Here is a 19,763-nt window from a genome sequence, read left to right on the forward strand (position 1 = left end):
AAGACAGACCCCCGATAGCTCAACCTCCAGGCTGTCAGGTTGAAGATTTGAGGAGGTCTGAGTGTCCCCCGACACCAGTACTCTCTCTGGGGGAAGCCTCCAAAATTGCCCCTGACTCATTTAAATGAGTTGGGTAAACCAAGCTCTTTTTGGCCAGTATGGAATGATGGCGATGACTGACGCTTGGTCCTGCCTGATTTTCATCAATACCCTCGGAATCAAGGAAATTGGAGGGAAGATATAGGCCAGCCTGAACCTCCATGGGATTGACAGTGCATCTATTGCCACCGGGTTGTCCTCCCTGTAAAGGGAGCATCACCTCTCCACCTCGGTGTTAAACCTCGTTGCCATGAGATCTATCTCTGGCATTCCCCACATGAGCGTCATCTCCTTGAAGATGTCTGGATGGAGAGACCACTCCCCGGTTGGAGGACCTCGGCTCAGGCCATCTGCTATCATATTGTGAACTCCACGAATGTGGACGGCTGATAAGTGGGTGAGGTTCAATTCTGCCCAATCCAATATCACACCTATCTTTCTCAGGAGACTTTGTGACTTCCTGCTTGTTGATGTACATTACAGCAGTCATGCTGTCTGACTGTACTCTCACAGCTTTGCCTTGAATGCAGGGAGCAAAATAAAAAAGGGCTAGCTTGATCGCCCTGATTTTTAGGAGATTCGATGATAATAACTTCTCCTTAGGTGTCCAGATTCCTTGGACTGTCTTGTCTAGAAGATGTGCTCCCCAGCCTACTAGGGATGCATCTGTGGTAAGTATGATCCAAGAGGGTTGGATCAGGGACTTGCCGTCCTCGAGATGGATCCACTATCTTAGGGAGGATCGGGCACGATAAGACAGGGAGTGCAGGGAATTTAGTCCCAACGGACTGTGCTTCCACTTGGCTAGTACCTCCGATTGTAGCGGACGTAGGTGCCATAATGCCCAAGGAACCGCCTCTGCGGTTGATGACATTAGTCCCAACATTCTCATCAAAGTACGAATGGTTACCTTCCGAGGTACTGAGAGAGAGCGGGCAGAATTCTGAACAGATAGCCTTCTGTCGGGAGTAAGATGAATAGTAATTTCCACTGAATCCACCAGGAATCCTAGGAACTTCACTGAGGTAGCTGGTAGGAGCTGGGACTTGTCCCAGTTGATTATCCAACCTAGCTGGTGGAGGAAGGCTACAGCCTGCTGAATGTGTTGGGACAGGATCGCTTGGGAAGGGGCTCTGAAGAGCCAGTCGTCCAAGTATGGAATAATGCTCAGACCCTGAAGTCTTAGAGCTGCCACAACGGAAACCACCACCTTGGTAAATGTGTGTGGGGCAGAAGAAATTCCAAACAGGAGGGCCACAAAATGAAAGTGTTTTAGGACTCCCCTGATTTGCACCGTGATCCTTAAGAATCTTCTGGACCCAGGATAGATGGGAATATGGAGGTAGGCATCCTTGAGGTCCAAGGTTGCCAGGAAATCCCCTGGCAAGAGAAGATTGGTCACTGACTGGATAGTTTCCATATGGAAACGCTTGTGTCTGATGAACTGATTGAAGTATCTCAGATCTATGATCATCCGCCAGTCTCCGGTCACCTTGGGTACCAGAAAAACTGGGGAATAGATACCTGCTCCCTGATCTTGAAGATGCACCTCCTCTAGTGCCCCTTTTTGAAGATACTCCAGAACATAGTTCTCCAAAATCCTCTGTTTGCTGGAAGGAAGCAATTTTGTTTGAACAAACTTGTATCCCTGAGATATAATACGAAGAACCCACGGGTCTTGGATGAGTCTAAGACCCTAGAAAATGTTGTAGGCGACTGCCTACAGGAATATGGGGAGCAGGGAGTTCTGGAAATCCAGTCAGACCGGCAAGGTACCCAGAGCCTCGAGGAGGCCCGCAATCAGAGCGTCGAGGACTTCTTGGGGGGCTTAGAGACTCTGGAGGATCTTCCCCTCTCTACAGGAGCCCCAATCTCTTTGGGCTCTAGGCTGAGGTCCCGAACTGGACCCATACCTCTTGCCCTGACCACGAAAAGGACTGTTGGGGAAGGGATTTGCCCTTCTTGTCCGACAGTCCCTCCATTATTTGGTCCAGCTCTGTTCCAAACAGTCTCCCGGGTTCATACGCCATGGCGCAAAGATTGCATTTGGAAGTAGTATCCGCCTTCCAGGGCTTTAGCCAAAGCAGGCGCCTGCCCGCCATGGACTTAGAGGCCAATTTTAGTTGTTGTGGAGCTGAGTGTCACGGACGGTGTACAGGAAACAAGACAAAGCAACATGCATATATGACTCACTGGATCCAAAGCTAAGGAACCAAAAGGGAGACCCCTGCACAAGACCTGAGACTTTCCCTGGCTGCTCAGCCTATGCAAAGATCCGAAAGGTGGGAGGTTGCATATCCACGTACCTCGACTATATAACCCCTGAACACCCTACAATAGTGAGGGGACACAACCACCGGCTCCCTACTCCAGACACGGAGGGAGTCACGGTCACCTGGGATCCAGCAAACAGAAAATAACAGATAAATGTTCAGCACTTAACTTTGTAGCAGACAGGAAAACAAGATCAGCATGCACACACACTCCAAGAGGAAGTATAAGCCGCCCAGTAATGCATTCTGGGGAGGAATTTAAAGGGAAGCAATCAGTTCAACTACATGACAGCTGAGAGAGGCTAACGAGATGATGAACTGAACATCACAACAAAGAAAAGTCAAGGAGGAGGTTCTGAAAGGCTTCTGTCAGAGCTTCTCAGCTGTCTGGTTGTGACAGTACCCCTCCCTCTACGAGTGGACTCCGGACACTCAGAGCCCACCTTCTCAGGATGGGACCTATGGAAAGCCCTGATGAGACGAGAGGCCTTAATGTCCGTCACTGGGACCCACATCCTCTCCTCAGGACCATAACCCTCCCAATGAACAAGGTACTGAAGAGAAACCGCGGACAAGACGAGAATCCACAATCCTAGAGACCTGAAATTCAAGATTCCCATCAACCATAATCGGAGGAGGAGGCAAAGGCGAGGGTACAATAGGTTGAACATAAGGTTTCAATAAGGACTTATGAAAAACATTATGGATCTTCCAAGTCTGAGGAAGATCAAGACGGTAGGCAACAGGATTGATGACAGACAGGATTTTGTAAGGCCCAATAAACCTAGGACCCAACTTCCAGGAGGGAACCTTCAATCTGATATTCTTGGTAGACAACCACACCAGATCACCAACATTCAGGTCCGGACCAAGCACACGTCTCTTATCTGCCACACGCTTATATCTCTCACTCATGCTCTTTAGATTATCCTGAATCTTTTTCCAAATAGATGACAAAGACGAGGAGAAATCTGTCCTCATCAGGTAAACCAGAAGACCCCTCTCCCGAGAAAGTCCCAAACTGCGGATGAAACCCATATGCACCAAAAATTGGTGACTTATCAGAGGACTCCTGACGACGGTTATTTAAAGCAAACTCAGCAAGGGACAAAAAAGAACACCAATCCTCTTGATTCTCCGCCACAAAACAGCGCAGATATGTCTCCAGATTCTGATTGACGCGCTCTGTCTGGCCATTCGACTGCGGGTGGAAAGCAGAAGAGAATGACAACCGAACCCCCAAGCGAGAACAGAAAGCCTTCCAGAATCTGGAAACAAACTGCGTGCCCCTATCAGAGACTATGTCTGAAGGAATACCGTGCAATTTGACAATGTGATCAATAAATGCCTGCGCCAGCGTCTTAGCATTGGGCAAACCAGGAAAAGGGATGAAATGCACCATTTTGCTAAAACGGTCCACCACCACCAGAATCACAGTCTTCCCCGAGGAACGAGGCAGGTCCGTGATAAAGTCCATGGACAGATGTGTCCAAGGACGGGAAGGAATGGGTAAGGGAAGGAGAGGACCTGATGGCCGTGAATGAGGGACTTTAGCACGAGCGCAAGTCTCGCAGGCTGCCACAAAACCCTCAACCGACTTACGAAGCGCAGGCCACCAGAATCTCCGAGCGATGAGATCCAGTGTGGCTCTTGCCCCCGGGTGCCCAGCAAGGACCGTATCGTGGTGTTCCTTAAAAATCTTGTGTCTTAAAGTGAGAGGCACAAACAACCTCCCAGGAGGACAAAGATCAGGAGCCTCTGACTGGGCTGCCTGCACCTCTGCCTCCAATTCAGAAAAAAGAGCAGAGACCACCACACCTTCAGCCAAAATGGGACCCGGGTCTTCAAAATTCCCGCCTCCCGGAAAACAACGTGACAGGGCATCTGCCTTCACATTCTTAACTCCAGGGCGGAACGTGACCACAAAATTAAACCTAGAAAAGAACAAAGACCATCTGGCCTGTCTCGGGTTCAGACGCTTGGCTGACTCCAAGTAGGCCAGATTTTTATGGTCAGTAAATACGGTAATAGGGTGTCTGGCTCCCTCTAGCCAATGGCGCCATTCCTCAAAAGCCAACTTGATGGCCAACAATTCCCTATCTCCCACATCGTAATTTCTCTCTGCGGAGGAGAGTTTTTTCGAGAAAAAGGCACACGGTCGCCATTTGGCAGGAGAGGAACCCTGAGACAAGACCGCCCCCACACCCACCTCAGAAGCATCAACCTCAACTATGAAGGGTAAAGAAATATCAGGTTGCACCAAGATGGGAGCGGAAGCAAAACTCTCCTTGATATTAGAAAAAGCCTTACGCGCCTCTACTGACCAAGAAGAAAAATCTACCCCCTTTCTGGTCATATCAGTGAGTGGTTTAACAATAGAGGAATAATTCAAAATAAACTTCCTGTAATAATTGGCAAAGCCCAAAAAACGCATCAGCGCCTTCTGATTCTCAGGAAGCTCCCACTCAAGCACAGCGCGGACCTTCTCGGGGTCCATGCGAAAACCAGAAGCGGAGAGAAGAAACCCCAGAAATTGAATTTCTGGAACCGCAAACACACATTTTTCCAGTTTCGCATATAATTTATTCTCCCGCAGGATGAGCAAGACCTGACGTAAATGTTCCTTATGAGTTTTGAAATCAGGAGAAAAAATCTAAATGTCATCCAAATACACTAATACAAATTTTCCCATCAAATGATAAAAAATGCTGTTCACGAAATGCTGAAAACGGCTGGGGCATTCATCAAACCAAAAGGCATAACCAAATTCTCAAAATGGCCCTCAGGGGTATTGAAGGCCGTCTTCCATTCGTCTCCTTCTCTGACCCTGACCAGGTTGTATGCCCCTCTTAGATCTAATTTGGAAAAGACTTTAGCCCCAACAACCTGGTTAAACAGGTCCGGGATCAGAGGAAGCGGATAAGGGTCACGAATTAGTGATACTGTTCAGCTCCCTGAAATCCAGACAAGGTCTTAAAGAACCATCTTTTTTCTTAACAAAGAAAAAACCAGCGGCAACAGGTGACTTCGAGGGTCGTATGTGTCCCTTTCTCAGACTCTCAGAGATATAAGCACGCATAGCGATCCTCTTCAGGTTGGGAAAGATTGTATAAACGAGATTTAGGCAGCTTGGCGTCTGGGATGAGATTAATAGGGCAATCGTACTCCCTGTGCGGGGGCAAATCCTGAACTCCACTCTCAGAGAAGACATCCGAAAATTCAGAGAGAAAAGATGGTACAGTCTTAGTAGCAACCTCAGAAACAGATGTCATGAGGCAATTCTCTCTGCAAAAGTCACTCCAACCATTTATTTGCCTCGCTTGCCAATCAATGGTGGGGTTATGTTTAGTGAGCCAGGGTAGCCCCAACACTAGAGGGGTAGGGTAAACCGCTAAGGACGAAACATGACACATCCTCAACATGAGCATCACTCACAATTAAACGGATATTGTGAACTATGCCCTTTAATGATTTCTGAGAAAGTGGAGCGGAAATCAATAGCAAAAACAGGAATATCCTTTCCCAAAGTGCATACCTGGAAACCATGAGTTATAGCAAATTGATTATCAATGAGATTGACAGCTGCTCCACTATCCACAAAAATCTCACCAAAAATGTTCTTGCTCTCTAGCGCCACCCTAGCCGGCAGGACAAAACGGGAACTACAAGCAAACGGAAAACCTTCAATTTCCGCCTCAACCCTGCCAATAGTAACAGACGGAACATTTTTAAAAGATTTTTTCCTGTTTGTTTCTTTATTACTCCCAGAAAACTGCCTGAATCTCCTAGAAGGACAAACATTTGCCAAATGATTTATACCTCCACAACAAAAACAAACCCTCCCATGCGAGCTGAATCTTCTATTGTCAGAAGCAATCAACCCCAGCTGCATGGGCTCCTGCTCAGAAGGGGCTGACAGCGACTGAGACTCCTGCGCACAGAATGGGACCGCTGCACTGTCCTGGAACTGAGTATGACAGGAAGGAGAGATCTCTCCTCTCTCTCTAAGACGCCTGTCAATACGAACGGCCTGAGACATAGCAGAGTCCAAAGAAATAGGCCTCTCATGAAAGGCAAATGCATCTTTCAATCCCTCTGAAAGACCATGGCAAAATTGACTTCGGAGTGCAGCATCATTCCAACCAGTATCAGCTGCCCATCTCCGAAATTCTGAGCAGTATATTTCTGCGGATTGTTTACCCTGGCATAGGAGACGTAGTCTAGACTCCGCCAGAGCAATACGATCCGGATCATCATATATCTGACCCAGGGCTAAAAAGAATTCATCCACTGAACGGAGAGGCCGTGCCCCCTCCGGCAGCGAAAAGGCCCAGGACTGAGCGTTACCTCTGAGCAGCGATATAATGATCCCCACCCTCCGTTCCTCATCACCAGAGGAATGGGGAAGAAGGCGAAAATGGAGTTTGCAAGCCTCTCTAAAACGCACAAAATTCTCACTACCCCCGGAGAACGTATCCGGGAGCGAGATCTTAGGCTCAGAACAAACTCCATGAACGCAAGCTGAACCGGTCACTAGAAACTGAGAAAGAGTCTTACGGAGATCAGCTACCTCCAATGAAAGACCCTGGAAGCGTTCAGCCAAAAGTGAAACCGGATCCATGCTTGAGACGGTTTTGGCGGCTTATAATGTCACGGACGGTGTACAGGAAACAAGACAAAGCAACATGCATATATGACTGAGTGGATCCAAAGCTAAGGAACCAAAAGGGAGACCCCTGCACAAGACCTGAGACTATCCCTGGCTGCTCAGCCTATGCAAAGATCCGAAAGGTGGAGGTTTGCATATCCACGTACCTCGACTATATAACACCTGAACACCCTACAATAGTGAGGGGACACGACCACCGGCTCCCTACACCAGTCACGGAGGGAGTCAGGGTCACCTGGGATCCAGCAAACAGAAAATAACAGATAAATGTTCAGCACTTAACTTTGTAGCAGACAGGAGAACAAGATCAGCGTGCACACACACTCCAGGAAGAAGTATAAGCCGCCCAGTAATGCATTATAGGGAGGAATTTAAAGGGAAGCAATCAGTTCAACTACATGACCGCTGAGAGAGGCTAACGAGATGATGAACTGAACATCACAACAAAGAAAAGTCAAGGAGGAGGTTCTGAAAGGCTTCTGTCAGAGCTTCTCAGCTGTCTGGTTGTGACACTGAGTCACATAAAAAAAATCAATGGCTAGGCCGGCCGTCTTACAAGAGGCCAGAATGTCATCCCTAGAGACCCCCTGGTCCAGGTCAGACTGAATCTGGGCGAACTTGGTTTTAAGGAAGTTCGCCACTTCAGAAGACGCAATAGCGACAGAGGCAGAAGCCGAGGAGTAAACACGCCTAAAGGCGCAATCAGCCTTCCTGTCCATCGGATCCTGAAGACTTGAACTGTCAGTCTGATGGCACCATAGTCCTCTTGAACAACTTAGAAATGGCCATGTCCACCTTTGGAACTGGCCCCCACGAGGACAACTGATCTTCTTTTATCGGGAAGAACGACTTGAACCTTTTGGTCAACACGGGACCCTTTTCTAGTTTCTTCCACTCCGTCTTCATTAGGGATAGGAGGAAAGCGTCCGCTTAAAAGGCCCGCTAGGCCCCTTAGAGGCGGATGTTGAGGCTTCACCCTGATCAACATCCTGGTCCCCCGACTGGATGGATCTCAGCAGCCGCTGGGCCTTTTCAGGAGGGAAGAAGTAGGCGAAACAGTCTTCATCCTCGGAAGAAGAGGAGAGAGATCCGTCTCTGGTATCCTGACCCGACACCTCCATGGCCAGATGAGGAGAGGAAGGTCTCCGGCGCTTGGATATAAGAGCCTGCTTCAGCTCCGCAATGGAGGAGTTCTCTTGACTCATGTTAGACTCCATATAACCCTTCACCCAGTCTACTACATCATGAACCGTAGGTTCCTGCTGGGGAAGAAGCTTCGCCCTACAGGGTGGACATCGGGAATACGCATAGTTGTCGTCCAGGACAATCTGGCAGTCGTGGCACTGGAGATGACGTCTCTTGCCAGGATTCTTCCTGCCAGGATCCCGATCACCGTCCCCGGTAGATGACATAGCTGCCAAAAGAGAAAACAGAATTAACTGTTGCGTTAGGAGAAGGAAAGGAAATTTCAAGCAAGAAGATCTTTTACCCAGACAAAAAAACATGAAATGCTAGAATCAAAAGAAACCCGCAAGGGTAATTATAAGCGCAAGCTGAACAGAGGAACCCGCTGAAAGTGTAAATCCAATACAGCCTAAGCAAAGATAAGCAGAGTAATAATACAACTGCGCTCCAGGAGGCTGACTGACCCTTTAAACCAGCTTTAAAAAGCCTGACTGGCGCAAAAGAATAGGCCTTTAAAAAAATGTAATTATTTTATGGGCAGTAGCTCGCCACAGGGAGCGATGGGTGGAAAACCTATATTATAAAGTAATACAATATAAGGACAAGCTCGGCCGGGAGGAAGAGAAAGGAAAAGGGAGGAAGTGACGTCACTTCCCAATATGGCGGCGCCCACCGGAACAACGCCAGCCGCCGAACCCCGACATAAGCGCACTGCCAGAGGACCTGCAACGCGCATACACAAGAGGAAGTCCCGCCCCTGCACGGACACTCCGCCGAGAAAGGTACCGCATAGCAGCAGCACCTAATGCGGCTAAAAAATCAAGGGGACAAGCAAAAACTGACCCCAACAGGGGTAAACCTGCATAAAGATAGAACAGGGGTCCCCCGGGATGGGGACTGGGGTTTGATTCCCCTCTGTATTGGGTGGGAGGGTCTTGTTAATTGCTTAATTACTTTAACTTGTCAATAAAATTTCCACCTGTCCTAACCAGTCCACGGGGGCAGAATACCCCATCTGTGCCACTGGTTAGGACGTAAGGGAAGGCGTCATTATGGGATCTCAGGAACCTGAAATTAAGTAGAGAACAAAAAAAATAAACTAATTGCAGGATATTAGCGCCTTAGGAAGTGCGTCGCGGCGTCCGGGAGCGGCTGAAAGCTTACACACGATGCTCACCCTGAGGCTCTGAAAATCTATTGAAAGCACAACTCCGGCCATGCTCTGTGTGATGGAATTTGTAACTTTATAAGATCTGGACAGGCTGCAGTCATGTTTTTGAAGATTTATCACTGTACTGGCCCTTTAAATCCTGACACCTGTTGCTCCGCCGTGACGTCACCCGCTGGCGCCTTAAAAAACTATTTTTCCCGCGAAATTGACGTCGATTTCCAAACGGCCCCGCCCCTTCCCCTCGTGGCGTCATAAACAGGCGACTGGCTCCGCCTAGTGAGCGTTCTAATTGGTCGGCGTATACCGGCTGCGCGCAGAAGACTTTCGTTCGCTGCCTTCCCTGATTGGTCAGTCGGCGTCCCAGGGCCCGCCCCTTCTGGGTGTCGCCTGTGAGCGCGGTAGGGGGAGAGGCGGTGCGTGGCATCCCAGGTCTCCCTCGTGTGGCGTCGGGGCGAGCCCGGTCGGTCGGTCGACCTTTCACGTCGCCGGCGGCCGTTACCGTCGAAGTGGGAGGGGCTTCGACTACCGAAGACGTGGCTTTAACCGCGGGAGGCGGGCGAGAAGGGGGACAGTGGCGTGCGTGGTGTCACTCCCTCCTACCACACCGACCATGACTGACTTCAAGCTTGGCATCGTGCGACTCGGTCGGGTGGCCGGCAAGGTGAGAGCCGGGGTCGGAGCGCCTCACGGTCAGTCGCCCACCTGTCGGTTTATTGAGGTAGAATCGGCAGGTTAAACACGTTGTTACGTTCGCCTTGTGTGGACACACCCGCTGGTGGGAGGGGTCTAGCTTGCTCCACCCCCTGAGCGGCTTGAGTTGGGTATGTCGCCTTTTTTGACGCCTGTCACCTCAACCCACCACTTGGTGGCGCCCTGCACTGACTGGAAATGTGCATAGGCTTGGGCGCCCTCTGGTGGTCAACTCGAGTACTGCATTAACATTAATGTATTTACTCCTCCACCAGGGGGCGCACTGATCACCACGAATTACCTTTCTGTGCATGTTTTTGTTGAGGGGAGGGGAAATAGAGGGGGAGTAACTAGTAAGTCTACACCTATCTGAATTTGGGATGCTCTGTCGCCCCCGTCTGTCTGGTTAGTGATATATATCACTGTAGGCCATGACCCTGTCCTAGTGGCTGATAACTAGCGTGTATTCAGTTGCTAGGTGCCCTGCAGGGCCGGGTACTAGGAGCCGTGGGGTATAATTGGCTCCCGAACTACAACTCCCATCGTGAAGGGTTGGCTAATGATTTGGCTGCCTTCCTCGTGCCTCATTAACCTCTCGTTACCCTGGGTGGTGCTAGGTTTGAGATTGTGTAAGCCCCGCAGGTTGTTCCCATGTTGGGTGTGCCTGTACCCAAAGCTGACAGCATCTAAGGACCTTAGTCATTAGTGCATGACACCAACTGCAGCATTCTGATACGCTTTATATTCAAATTCCTCATCCTTTTCAAGATCACTGCTTGCTGTCAGTGAGTGGGGGGCGTTCTTGTTTGCCTCCAGCGGCTGAAAACCTTCACAGACCCAGTAATTGGCACGGCGGAGCATCTGTCACAATTGTATCCAGCCTTGACTGATCCATTATATCAATTGATGTTTCCATTCACTGACAGGTAGCAGAGACAATCAAAAAGTGGCGGGAATTTGCGGTATCCGGTGACTAGATTTTAACTGTAATATTTTTTTTTTTTTTTTTCCCTATTTGCAGATAAAGTATACGTTAATCGATGAGCAGGACATCCCGCTGGTGGACAACTATTCATTTGAAGTAAGCAGTTTTATTGTAGTCATTTAAAAGGGTATTCCAGTAGGTAAAAAAATATCCCATATCCACACACTATCAGATCGGTGGGGGGGTCTGAGCTGTAGGAACCCCACTAGCTGAATACCCCTTTAAGTTATGAACCTCTAGGTGCCACCTCCATGGGCAGCGGCTGCCGCTCAGTCATTATAATGGGTGCCCTGTAATACCACGTTTCACCAGCAGGGGTTGCATTGAGCTTCTGCACTCTAACACTCGGCTAATTTTGCCCTTCCTTTCCCCTCCCCCAGGCTCGGATGGAGGTGGACGCTGACGGGAACGGCGCGAAGATCTTCGCCTACGCTTTTGACAAGCACAAAGGCAGGGGGTCCGGGCGTCTGCTCCATGAATTATTATGGTAAGTACCGGGATATGTTGGTACTTCTGGGGTTACTTTATTCCCCCTGTCATCAGATTTTAACCTTCTCCTCCTGTTTTTTAGGCAGAGGCATAAAGGAGGGATCGCTCCCGGCTTCCAGGTCCTGCACCTCAACGGCATCACGGTGGATAACAGACTGGACAATCTGCAGCTGGCGCCCTGGGGCTGGAAACCGGAGGTGGAAGAAGTGTCAAGCAAGCAGAGGTAATGACTGCATGATGTACCCCACTGAACGTAGGGCGCTGCTGCTGAATCCAACTCCTAGCACACACTGACCGTCTGCAGTTGTAGTTTTGCAACTGCCAGAGAGATGCAGATTGCAGACAAGAGACTGGAAGCAAAGCTATAGCTGGTGCCGCAGTCGGTGTATGTATGGTGCCAGCAATTCCCTGTAGAACCTCCAGCCCCATAGGGGGGAAAGTCCAGGGACCAGACAGTGACAGAGCCCTCTGCAGCTTGTATTATACTCCAGAGCTGCACTCTCTATTCTGCTGGTGCAGTCACTGTGTACATACATTACTTATCCTGTACTGATCCTGAGTTACATCCTGTATTATACTCCAGAGCTGCACTCTCTATTCTGCTGGTGCAGTCACTGTGTACATACATTACTTATCCTGTACTGATCCTGAGTTACATCCTGTATTATACTCCAGAGCTGCACTCACTATTCTGCTGGTGCAGTCACTGTGTACATACATTACTTATCCTGTACTGATCCTGAGTTACATCCTGTATTATACCCCAGAGCTGCACTCACTATTCTGCTGGTGGAGTCACTGTGTACATACATTACTTATCCTGTACTGATCCTGAGTTACATCCTGTATTATACTCCGGAGCTGCCCTCACTATTCTGCTGGTGCAGTCACTGCGTACATACATTACTTATCCTGTACTGATCCAGAGTTACATCCTGTATTATACTCCAGAGCTGCACTCACTATTCTGCTGGTGCAGTCACTGCATACATATATTACATGCTTGCACAATGCATTGAAGCTATTGCTAGTAGCCTTGAATACTTTAGAGACTGAGGCTACCACAATGAACAAACGTAGTGCGGGGAAGACGTACAGTCCTTGGGAACACGGCACTCAAGGGAAAAGCTCTCAGATGCCGCAGTCACAATTGACCACAGGATCTGAGGGGTGAAATGTTTGCGGTGTGAGGCTCCATTCACACGTCCGCATTCGTTCCGCAATTTTGCGGAACGGGTGCGGACCCATTAATTTTCTATGGGGACGGAATGGATGCGGACAGCACACAGTGGGCTGTCAGCATTTGTGGAGCGCGGCCCCGCTCTTCAGGTCCGTAGCTCCGCAAAAGATAGAACGTGTCCTATTCTTGTCCGCAGCTTGGCGACAAGAATAGGCATTTCTATAGGGGTGCGGCGGGTGTGTTGCGGATCCGCAATTTGCAGGTCCGCAACACACCACGGACGTGTGAATGGAGCCTTAAACAGCAGATCCCCGGTGGTTATGATGTTTGCGGTGCTATCTTTAAAGGCCTGGCTTCGGCCGTACATGTATGGCAGAGGTCGGGAAGGGGTTAAAGTTTTGGATATCCTGCCTGAGAATGCAGTGTTGCTGACTGGGTGTGAACTCTCTTTTAGGGAGCAGTCCCTCTATTGGCTGGCGATACAGCAGCTCCCCACTGACCCAATCGAGGACTTGTTTCCACTGCTGAACGTCACCCGCTGCTACAACGCCAATGGAGAAGTCGTCCGGGAAGAGGAGAATTCCTGCACTTACTACGAATGTCACTACCCCCCATGCACCATGATGGAGAAGCAGGTATGTACGGGGCCCCCGAATAGGAGGAGTGCGTCTCTTATTCAGTGGGATCCCTGCTAAAGAAAGGACAGGGGTCCCCAGGTTCCCCCAAGATGGTGCTTGGAGACACCTATTCTTAATGGCGACCCCCAGCGATCATATATTTATAACGTGTCATGTGCATGGGTTATAAATATTGTGAAGGGTAAATCCCCTTTAAATTCTTCTGACATTTATACTGTATTATGGCTATTGCAGGTTCTGCGGGGGCGGGTTTACCAAAAAAAATCCCTATTGTCATGCTCCACCCCCGCAGTACCTAATCTAGGCAATACACAGTGCATTATTTTTTTTTCCAGTTTTCAAGCAGAAGTGAATGGAGCAGTGGTTACTACTAATCCATTTACACATGGGTCTCTGGGGGGCCCCCCCATTCTTGTAAACTGTTGGGGCCCCCCATTCTTGTAAACTGTTGGGGCCCCCCATTCTTGTAAACTGTTGGGGCCCCCCATTCTTGTAAACTGTTGGGGCCCCCCATTCTTGTAAACTGTTGGGGCCCCCCATTCTTGTAAACTGTTGGGGCCCCCCATTCTTGTAAACTGTTGGGGCCCCCCATTCTTGTAAACTGTTGGGGCCCCAGCAATCATACATATATCACCTGTTTTTTATATCAGTTATAAATATTAATTGGAAAACAAGATTTTAATTCTTGGGACCTAAATCAGGCTGTATAATGACTATTGAAGGTTCTGCAAGGGTGGGGCTTAAATAAGAATCTCATCTTGCTCCTCCCCTGCAGTACCTAATCTAAAAAAAAAAATAGTTTTTTTGTTTTGACTAGTTCTTGTTTGGCCCTTTTAAACGGAGTTGTGATGTTAGTAAGCAGTTTTTTCTGCACAGACAGCGACCCCACCTTATTTATGTCCGTCTGTTATTGCAGCCCAATTGTATTTTAATTTAATTGTATTTATTTTTTATTTTGCAGTTACGTGAATTTAATATATGTGGTAGATGCCAACTAGCAAGATACTGTGGTACCCAGTGCCAACAGAAAGACTGGCCCGCACACAAAAAACACTGTTCTGAGAAGATCCGGATCATGAACTGCGAGCCGGACCCCGAGCGGTGACTGGAGCGGCGCGGCTGTTCCATTGCTGTACATGCTCCATTATCTGTGTCCATAGAGGCCGGGAAGTTGTGTTTTTTTGCACACGTACGAGTGACTGGTCGCAGAGGCCCAGAGGCACTGAGGATAATCCTGTGACGCTTGAGTTGGGGGGCGTAGGACCCTGACGCTGGACAATGCCGCCCCGGGTGGAGCGGGGCTCCTCCAGTATTACACACTGACTACTGTGACCGCTCCGGCCGGGGGCCCCTAATTTATGTCGTTTGTAAATTTAAAGTTCTCTTGTTTATTATTATTATTTTTTGCCGTTTTTTATAATGTTTTGGTCTGAGCGCCCGTCGCTCCCCGGATCGGCGTTCTGCCGTATATTTTGTGCCAATTTTTCCTTTACCAGCTCCGAGGCACAAACCACGTGGACGCATCAAGTTTGGGATCTGGAATATTATGCATGTAAATTAAAAGAAAAATAGACTGTCGCTGTCTGGTCTGGCACCTGCTTCCTCGGGGGTGGGTTTTAGGGGGAGGAGGGGCCTATCACTTGCTCACAGTGGAGCAATTTTTTATTTATTTTTTTGAAGAAGAAGAAACAGCGCCGTTCTTGTCGTGGCAGAGTTTGTTATTGCACCTATGTTAAAAAAGAGGGGGTATAATTAAACCCTAATCTCCGCAGAGATAATAGTACCCCGAGCACAGCGCCTTCCTTCGTATAGTGGCTGTGGTCGGTATTGCAGCCCAGGCCCATTCATTTAGGACAGAGCTGCCCATATGCCGTGTGACCGATAATGTCACCAGTCAAGGAAGAGGTCGCAGCCTTTAACCCAGTGCTGTGGCCCCTTCCAACATTTAATTGAGGGTTGGGCCCCTGCCGATCTGATGTCGATGACCGATCCTGAGGCTGGGTCATCACTAATTAAAGGGACACTCCACGACCCAGCAACCAAAGGTCATGGTGCAAAAGAAAATGAAAGACCTCTCAGGAGAGTCCCGGTCCAGCGCCGAGCTACTGGCTCTACGTCCTCGGTGCTGCTTCTGGAGCGCTCTGCACCAAGCCCGACTATGGGTTCCTGGTCTTGGAGAACCCCTTTAGTAAGTATTTGTATTCCCCATGTAATATCATTTCTGGAGCATCTATTCTTATTTTGGGCTCTATTATTCCAACTAAAATTTAGGGATTATAGATCCATCTAGGCGTTTCCAGCTGCAGGTGTGTCCCTGCACAGTCCGATATTGGCAGCACTGAGTGGATGACGACAGGGACACGCACCCTACAGGAAACTCGCAGATGGGATCGTCATTCGTAAACTACTAGTTGGAATAATAAAGGCACAACCTCTATCTACATATATAATATAAATATATATATATAATAGAGATAGAAGGACATATATACCTATGTGTATATGTACAGTGCTGCCCATAATTATTCATACCCCTGGCATAATTTAAAATGAATAAACAGGGCACTCAAGGATAACAGAGACCAGGTACTATAAGCAAATATTAGCTTTTATTACTACAACGAAAAAAGTTGATAAAACAATGTAGCACAATGTATCACAAATATAACAGATAAAACTATATATCATAAGGATTGTAACATGGGTAAGCTGTAGACAGAGTAAATTGTGTTTGATGACCAGCTGATAAATGTTCAAAAATGCGATCTAAATAGGCCTCTTAGTCCAATGGGAATGACTCCGAAAATAATGTCAGTATTTCATTAACTGCAGTATTTCAAATAAATATGGCGACGTCACGCCAAAGCAATCTAGGTAGCGGCGTCCCGCTCCTGAATAGCTTGCAAAGAGAGATAATCCGTTACCTTTCCTTCGACCTGTTGTTCATCCGATGATATTACTTTGAGCCTTCAGGTGTTTTTACTCCCAGAATATGCCTTTAGTTGTTTTTAGCACTATTCCATCAGGATATTGGGGTCGGCTCGTTTTTTCGGTTGCGGTCGGTTGGTTGGTAAATTCAATGTTTCAGTACAGCAATGGGGTGTAGCACCAGACGCGTTTCGGGGTTCAACCCCTTCCTCAGTGGCTGGTTAAAGGGACTCTGTCACCACTTTCTAACCCCCACTTTTAAAACTATAGTTCTGTCCATGGAGCCCCTGTGATTTCAATGGTGTTGTTATATGCGAAATCCGCAGGCTTGTTTTGATAAAAAAAACTTTTATCTAACCTGTCAGTCATGAGGATAAGGTGCCCAGGGCGTTTCTCCCGGTCTGAACATGCCGCCGCCGCCGTTGGTGCCCAGCTCCTCCTCTGCCTTGAATTAGCGCCGCCTGAATGTGAAGAAATACGCCTCCGGCTCTCCCTCAGTCCCCCCTCCTTCTTTTCTAAGATCCCGCGCGTGCAGCAGTGTTCGCGTTATCGGGAGGTTGAGCGAAGTGCGCATGCGCACTTCGCTCAATGAGGCTGAATCGAAAAGTCCGCACGGGCGCATCAGGCACAGGCCTGTGCGCACGCGCGAAATTTTAGAAAAGGAGGGGGGACTGAGGGAGAGCCGGAGGCGTATTTCTTCACATTCAGGCGGCGCTGAAAGGATCAGAGGATGAGCTGGGCACCAACGGCGGTGGCGGGCGGCATGTTCAGACCAGGAGAAACGCCCTGGGCACCTTATCCTCATGAGTGACAGGTTAGATAAAAGTTTTTTTTATCAAAACGAGCCTGCGGATTTCGCATATAACAACACCATTGTAATCACAGGGGCTCCATGGACAGAACTATAGTTTTAAAAGTGGGGGTTAGAAAGTGGTGACAGAGTCCCTTTAAATAAAAGGCTTCCTAAAGTCATTTTTGGGCGACTTAAAAACCTTTTTTATACTGCGATTTTTCACTATATAGTTCTCTTACCCTTTTTTGTTCAGTAGTTTCTTAAAAAAATGCACTTTTATAATATGTAAATTACCTCTCTACCAGCAGGTAGGGCGGTTACTTGCTGGTAGCAGCCGCATCCTGCTTTCAAATAAACGCCCCCTCCTCCTGTTGATTGACAGGGCCAGCGAGCGCTCTCATCCTCTGGCTGGCCCTGTCTGCGTTCTAAATCTCGTGCCTGCACCGTACCGGTCTTCAGTCGGCGCAGGCGCACTGAGAGGGGGACGCTCGCTCGGCCGCTCCTTCCTCAATGCGCCTGCGCTGGGTGTAGATGTGATGTCATCGGCGCAGGCGCATTGAGGAAGGAGCGGCCGAGGGGTATGAATAATTATGGGCAGCACTGTATGTTCCGCGATCACTCAAAAACGCAACCATCCATTTAAACGAAACTTGGTATACACATCCCTTGCTACCTGGAAATAAATCTTGCGGGGTCTCAGCTCTCTAGGACGTACCGTTCCTGAGATATTCCACAAAAATAACCTGCATTAGCCAATACAAGCCTGCCTCGTCATATCCCAACTGCCATACACACGGTCACATGTCCCTTATCAGCCAATAGAAGCTCGCAGGCCCTTAGTCTCCACATACACACAGTTTTACTCCAGGTTTCCATAACAACCCAGCCATTTTTCTTCACTGCTGTAGGTCAGCTTTAGGCTAGGGGGCTACACGACGACACATAGGGCACAACTGTCTATCTTGGATGGATTTTTTGCGACTGTTGTGTTGCAGCATGTCACATGTCGCAGTGTGTTACCATAGACTAACATTATAAAAATAGCCCGAGCATTAAAGGGGCAGGGCCCTGTGGAGGTCGCTGTTAAAGGGGCAGGGCCCTGTGGAGGTCGCTGTTAAAGGGGCAGGGCCCTGTGGAGGTCGCTGTTAAAGGGGCAGGGCGCTGTGGAGGTCGCTGTTAAAGGGGCAGGGCGCTGTGGAGGTCGCTGTTTGGCCTCTTGCACACAAGCACGACGGATTATGTCCGGATGCGTTCAGTGAAACTCGCACCATTTTGCAAGCAGGTTCAGCCAGGTTTGGCTGCGATTGCGTTCAGTTTTTTTCTGCGCGTTTTGATGCTTTTTTTCACGCACGTGATAAAAAACTGAAGGTTTACAAACAACATCTCTTAGCAACCATCCGTGAAAAACGCATCGCACCTGCACTTGTTTCCGGATGCGATGCGTTTTTCACTGAAGCCCCATTCACTTCTGTGGGGCCAGGGCTGCGTGAAAAACGCAGAATATAGAACCTGCTGTGATTTTCACGCAACGCAGAAGTGATGCGTGAAAAAAATAAACGCTCATGTGCACAGCCCCATTGAAATTAATGGGTCAGGATTCAGTGCGGGCGCAATGCGTTCACGTCACACATTGCACCCGCGCGGAAAACTCGCTTGTGTGAAAGGGGACTTAAGGGGGCAGGGGCAACTATTAAAGGGGCAACTGCTGTGGAGGTCACTGTTAAGGCAGCAGGGTACTGTGAGGTCACTGTTAAAGGGGCGGGGTGCTGTAGGGGTCACTGTTATGGGGGATACTGACGACGCACAGAAACATTAGATGCGGTGCAGTTATAATAATAGAAGCTCCAAAACTGTCCCGGGGAATACAATTACTTAGGTAATATCAGGAGGGGTTCCTCTTTAAGAAGTCCTTAAAAAAGTGCATTTTAAAAATGTCAGATATCCTGTAGGTGAGGGACGGCCAAGCAGCAGCTCTCCAGCCATTGTAAAACTACTATTCCCAACATGCCCTGCTGTAGGCAGTCTGGGAGTTGTAGTTTTGCAACAGCTGGAGAGCTGCTGGTTGGCCGTCCCTGCTGTAGGTCCTGAGGTCACTATAGCGTTTTTTTTTCCCCTGCAGAGCAGCGCTCTCTGCATCTACATGACTGTCTGATTCAGTGTAAAATCTAGAAACCCCCCCCTTAGGAATCCAATTTGCACAGAGAAATTCCTATAATCCAGGAAGTCTGATAATCTGGCACCTGTACAATACAGAACTGTATAGATCCGCCTGGTGCCCCCTATCCACACGGTGGAGTCCGATCTCAGGGACCCCCGACCTGCATGAGAACAGAGGTCCCATGTTCTTGGATTGTATGGAGCAGCGATGGGACATGTCCGCTGACGCTCTGTCCGTCACTATGGGACTGAATACAACGCTCACTGAGTAAGGGCTCATTCATATGGCCGTTTTTTGCTGAAATGTACGCAAAAAAAAACGGATCCGCATTTTTGCGTACATCAAAAACATACAGCTGTCTGAATGAGGCCATAAAGGAGCTGCACTGTCATGTGACCTTAGTTTGCAGTGATCTGCATAGGAGCTGTGTACACAAAACGGGAGGACATTTTTGCTCGTGTCACTCTAGATGTGTTGGAGAAAAAGAAGAAAGTGATTGCAGTTC

The 19,763-nt window shown here is 48.7% G+C and overlaps 1 protein-coding gene across 3 annotated transcripts; it reads left to right on the plus strand.

Moving 5' to 3' along the window:
• The first annotated feature begins 9,670 nt into the window (after positions 1–9,670).
• Positions 9,671–14,957, plus strand: ZMYND19 (zinc finger MYND-type containing 19). 3 transcript variants are annotated; one of them, XM_044306654.1, is made up of 7 exons: positions 9,675–10,058; positions 10,856–11,013; positions 11,109–11,168; positions 11,453–11,559; positions 11,644–11,784; positions 13,196–13,376; positions 14,341–14,957. In XM_044306654.1, the coding sequence occupies exons 4-7, from the start codon at positions 11,459–11,461 to the stop codon at positions 14,482–14,484; spliced, it is 567 nt and encodes a 188-aa protein (XP_044162589.1). In that variant the 5' UTR covers positions 9,675–10,058; positions 10,856–11,013; positions 11,109–11,168; positions 11,453–11,458; the 3' UTR covers positions 14,485–14,957. The 3 variants fall into 3 exon arrangements, with proteins under 3 accessions (XP_044162588.1, XP_044162589.1, XP_044162591.1); XM_044306653.1 differs by lacking the exon at positions 10,856–11,013 and having other exon boundaries at positions 9,671–10,058; XM_044306656.1 differs by lacking the exon at positions 10,856–11,013 and having other exon boundaries at positions 9,675–10,086.
• Positions 14,958–19,763: the final 4,806 nt, after the last annotated feature.

Source organism: Bufo gargarizans, chromosome 9, assembly GCF_014858855.1.
Source record: "Bufo gargarizans isolate SCDJY-AF-19 chromosome 9, ASM1485885v1, whole genome shotgun sequence".
Classification (NCBI taxonomy): Eukaryota; Metazoa; Chordata; class Amphibia; order Anura; family Bufonidae; genus Bufo; species Bufo gargarizans.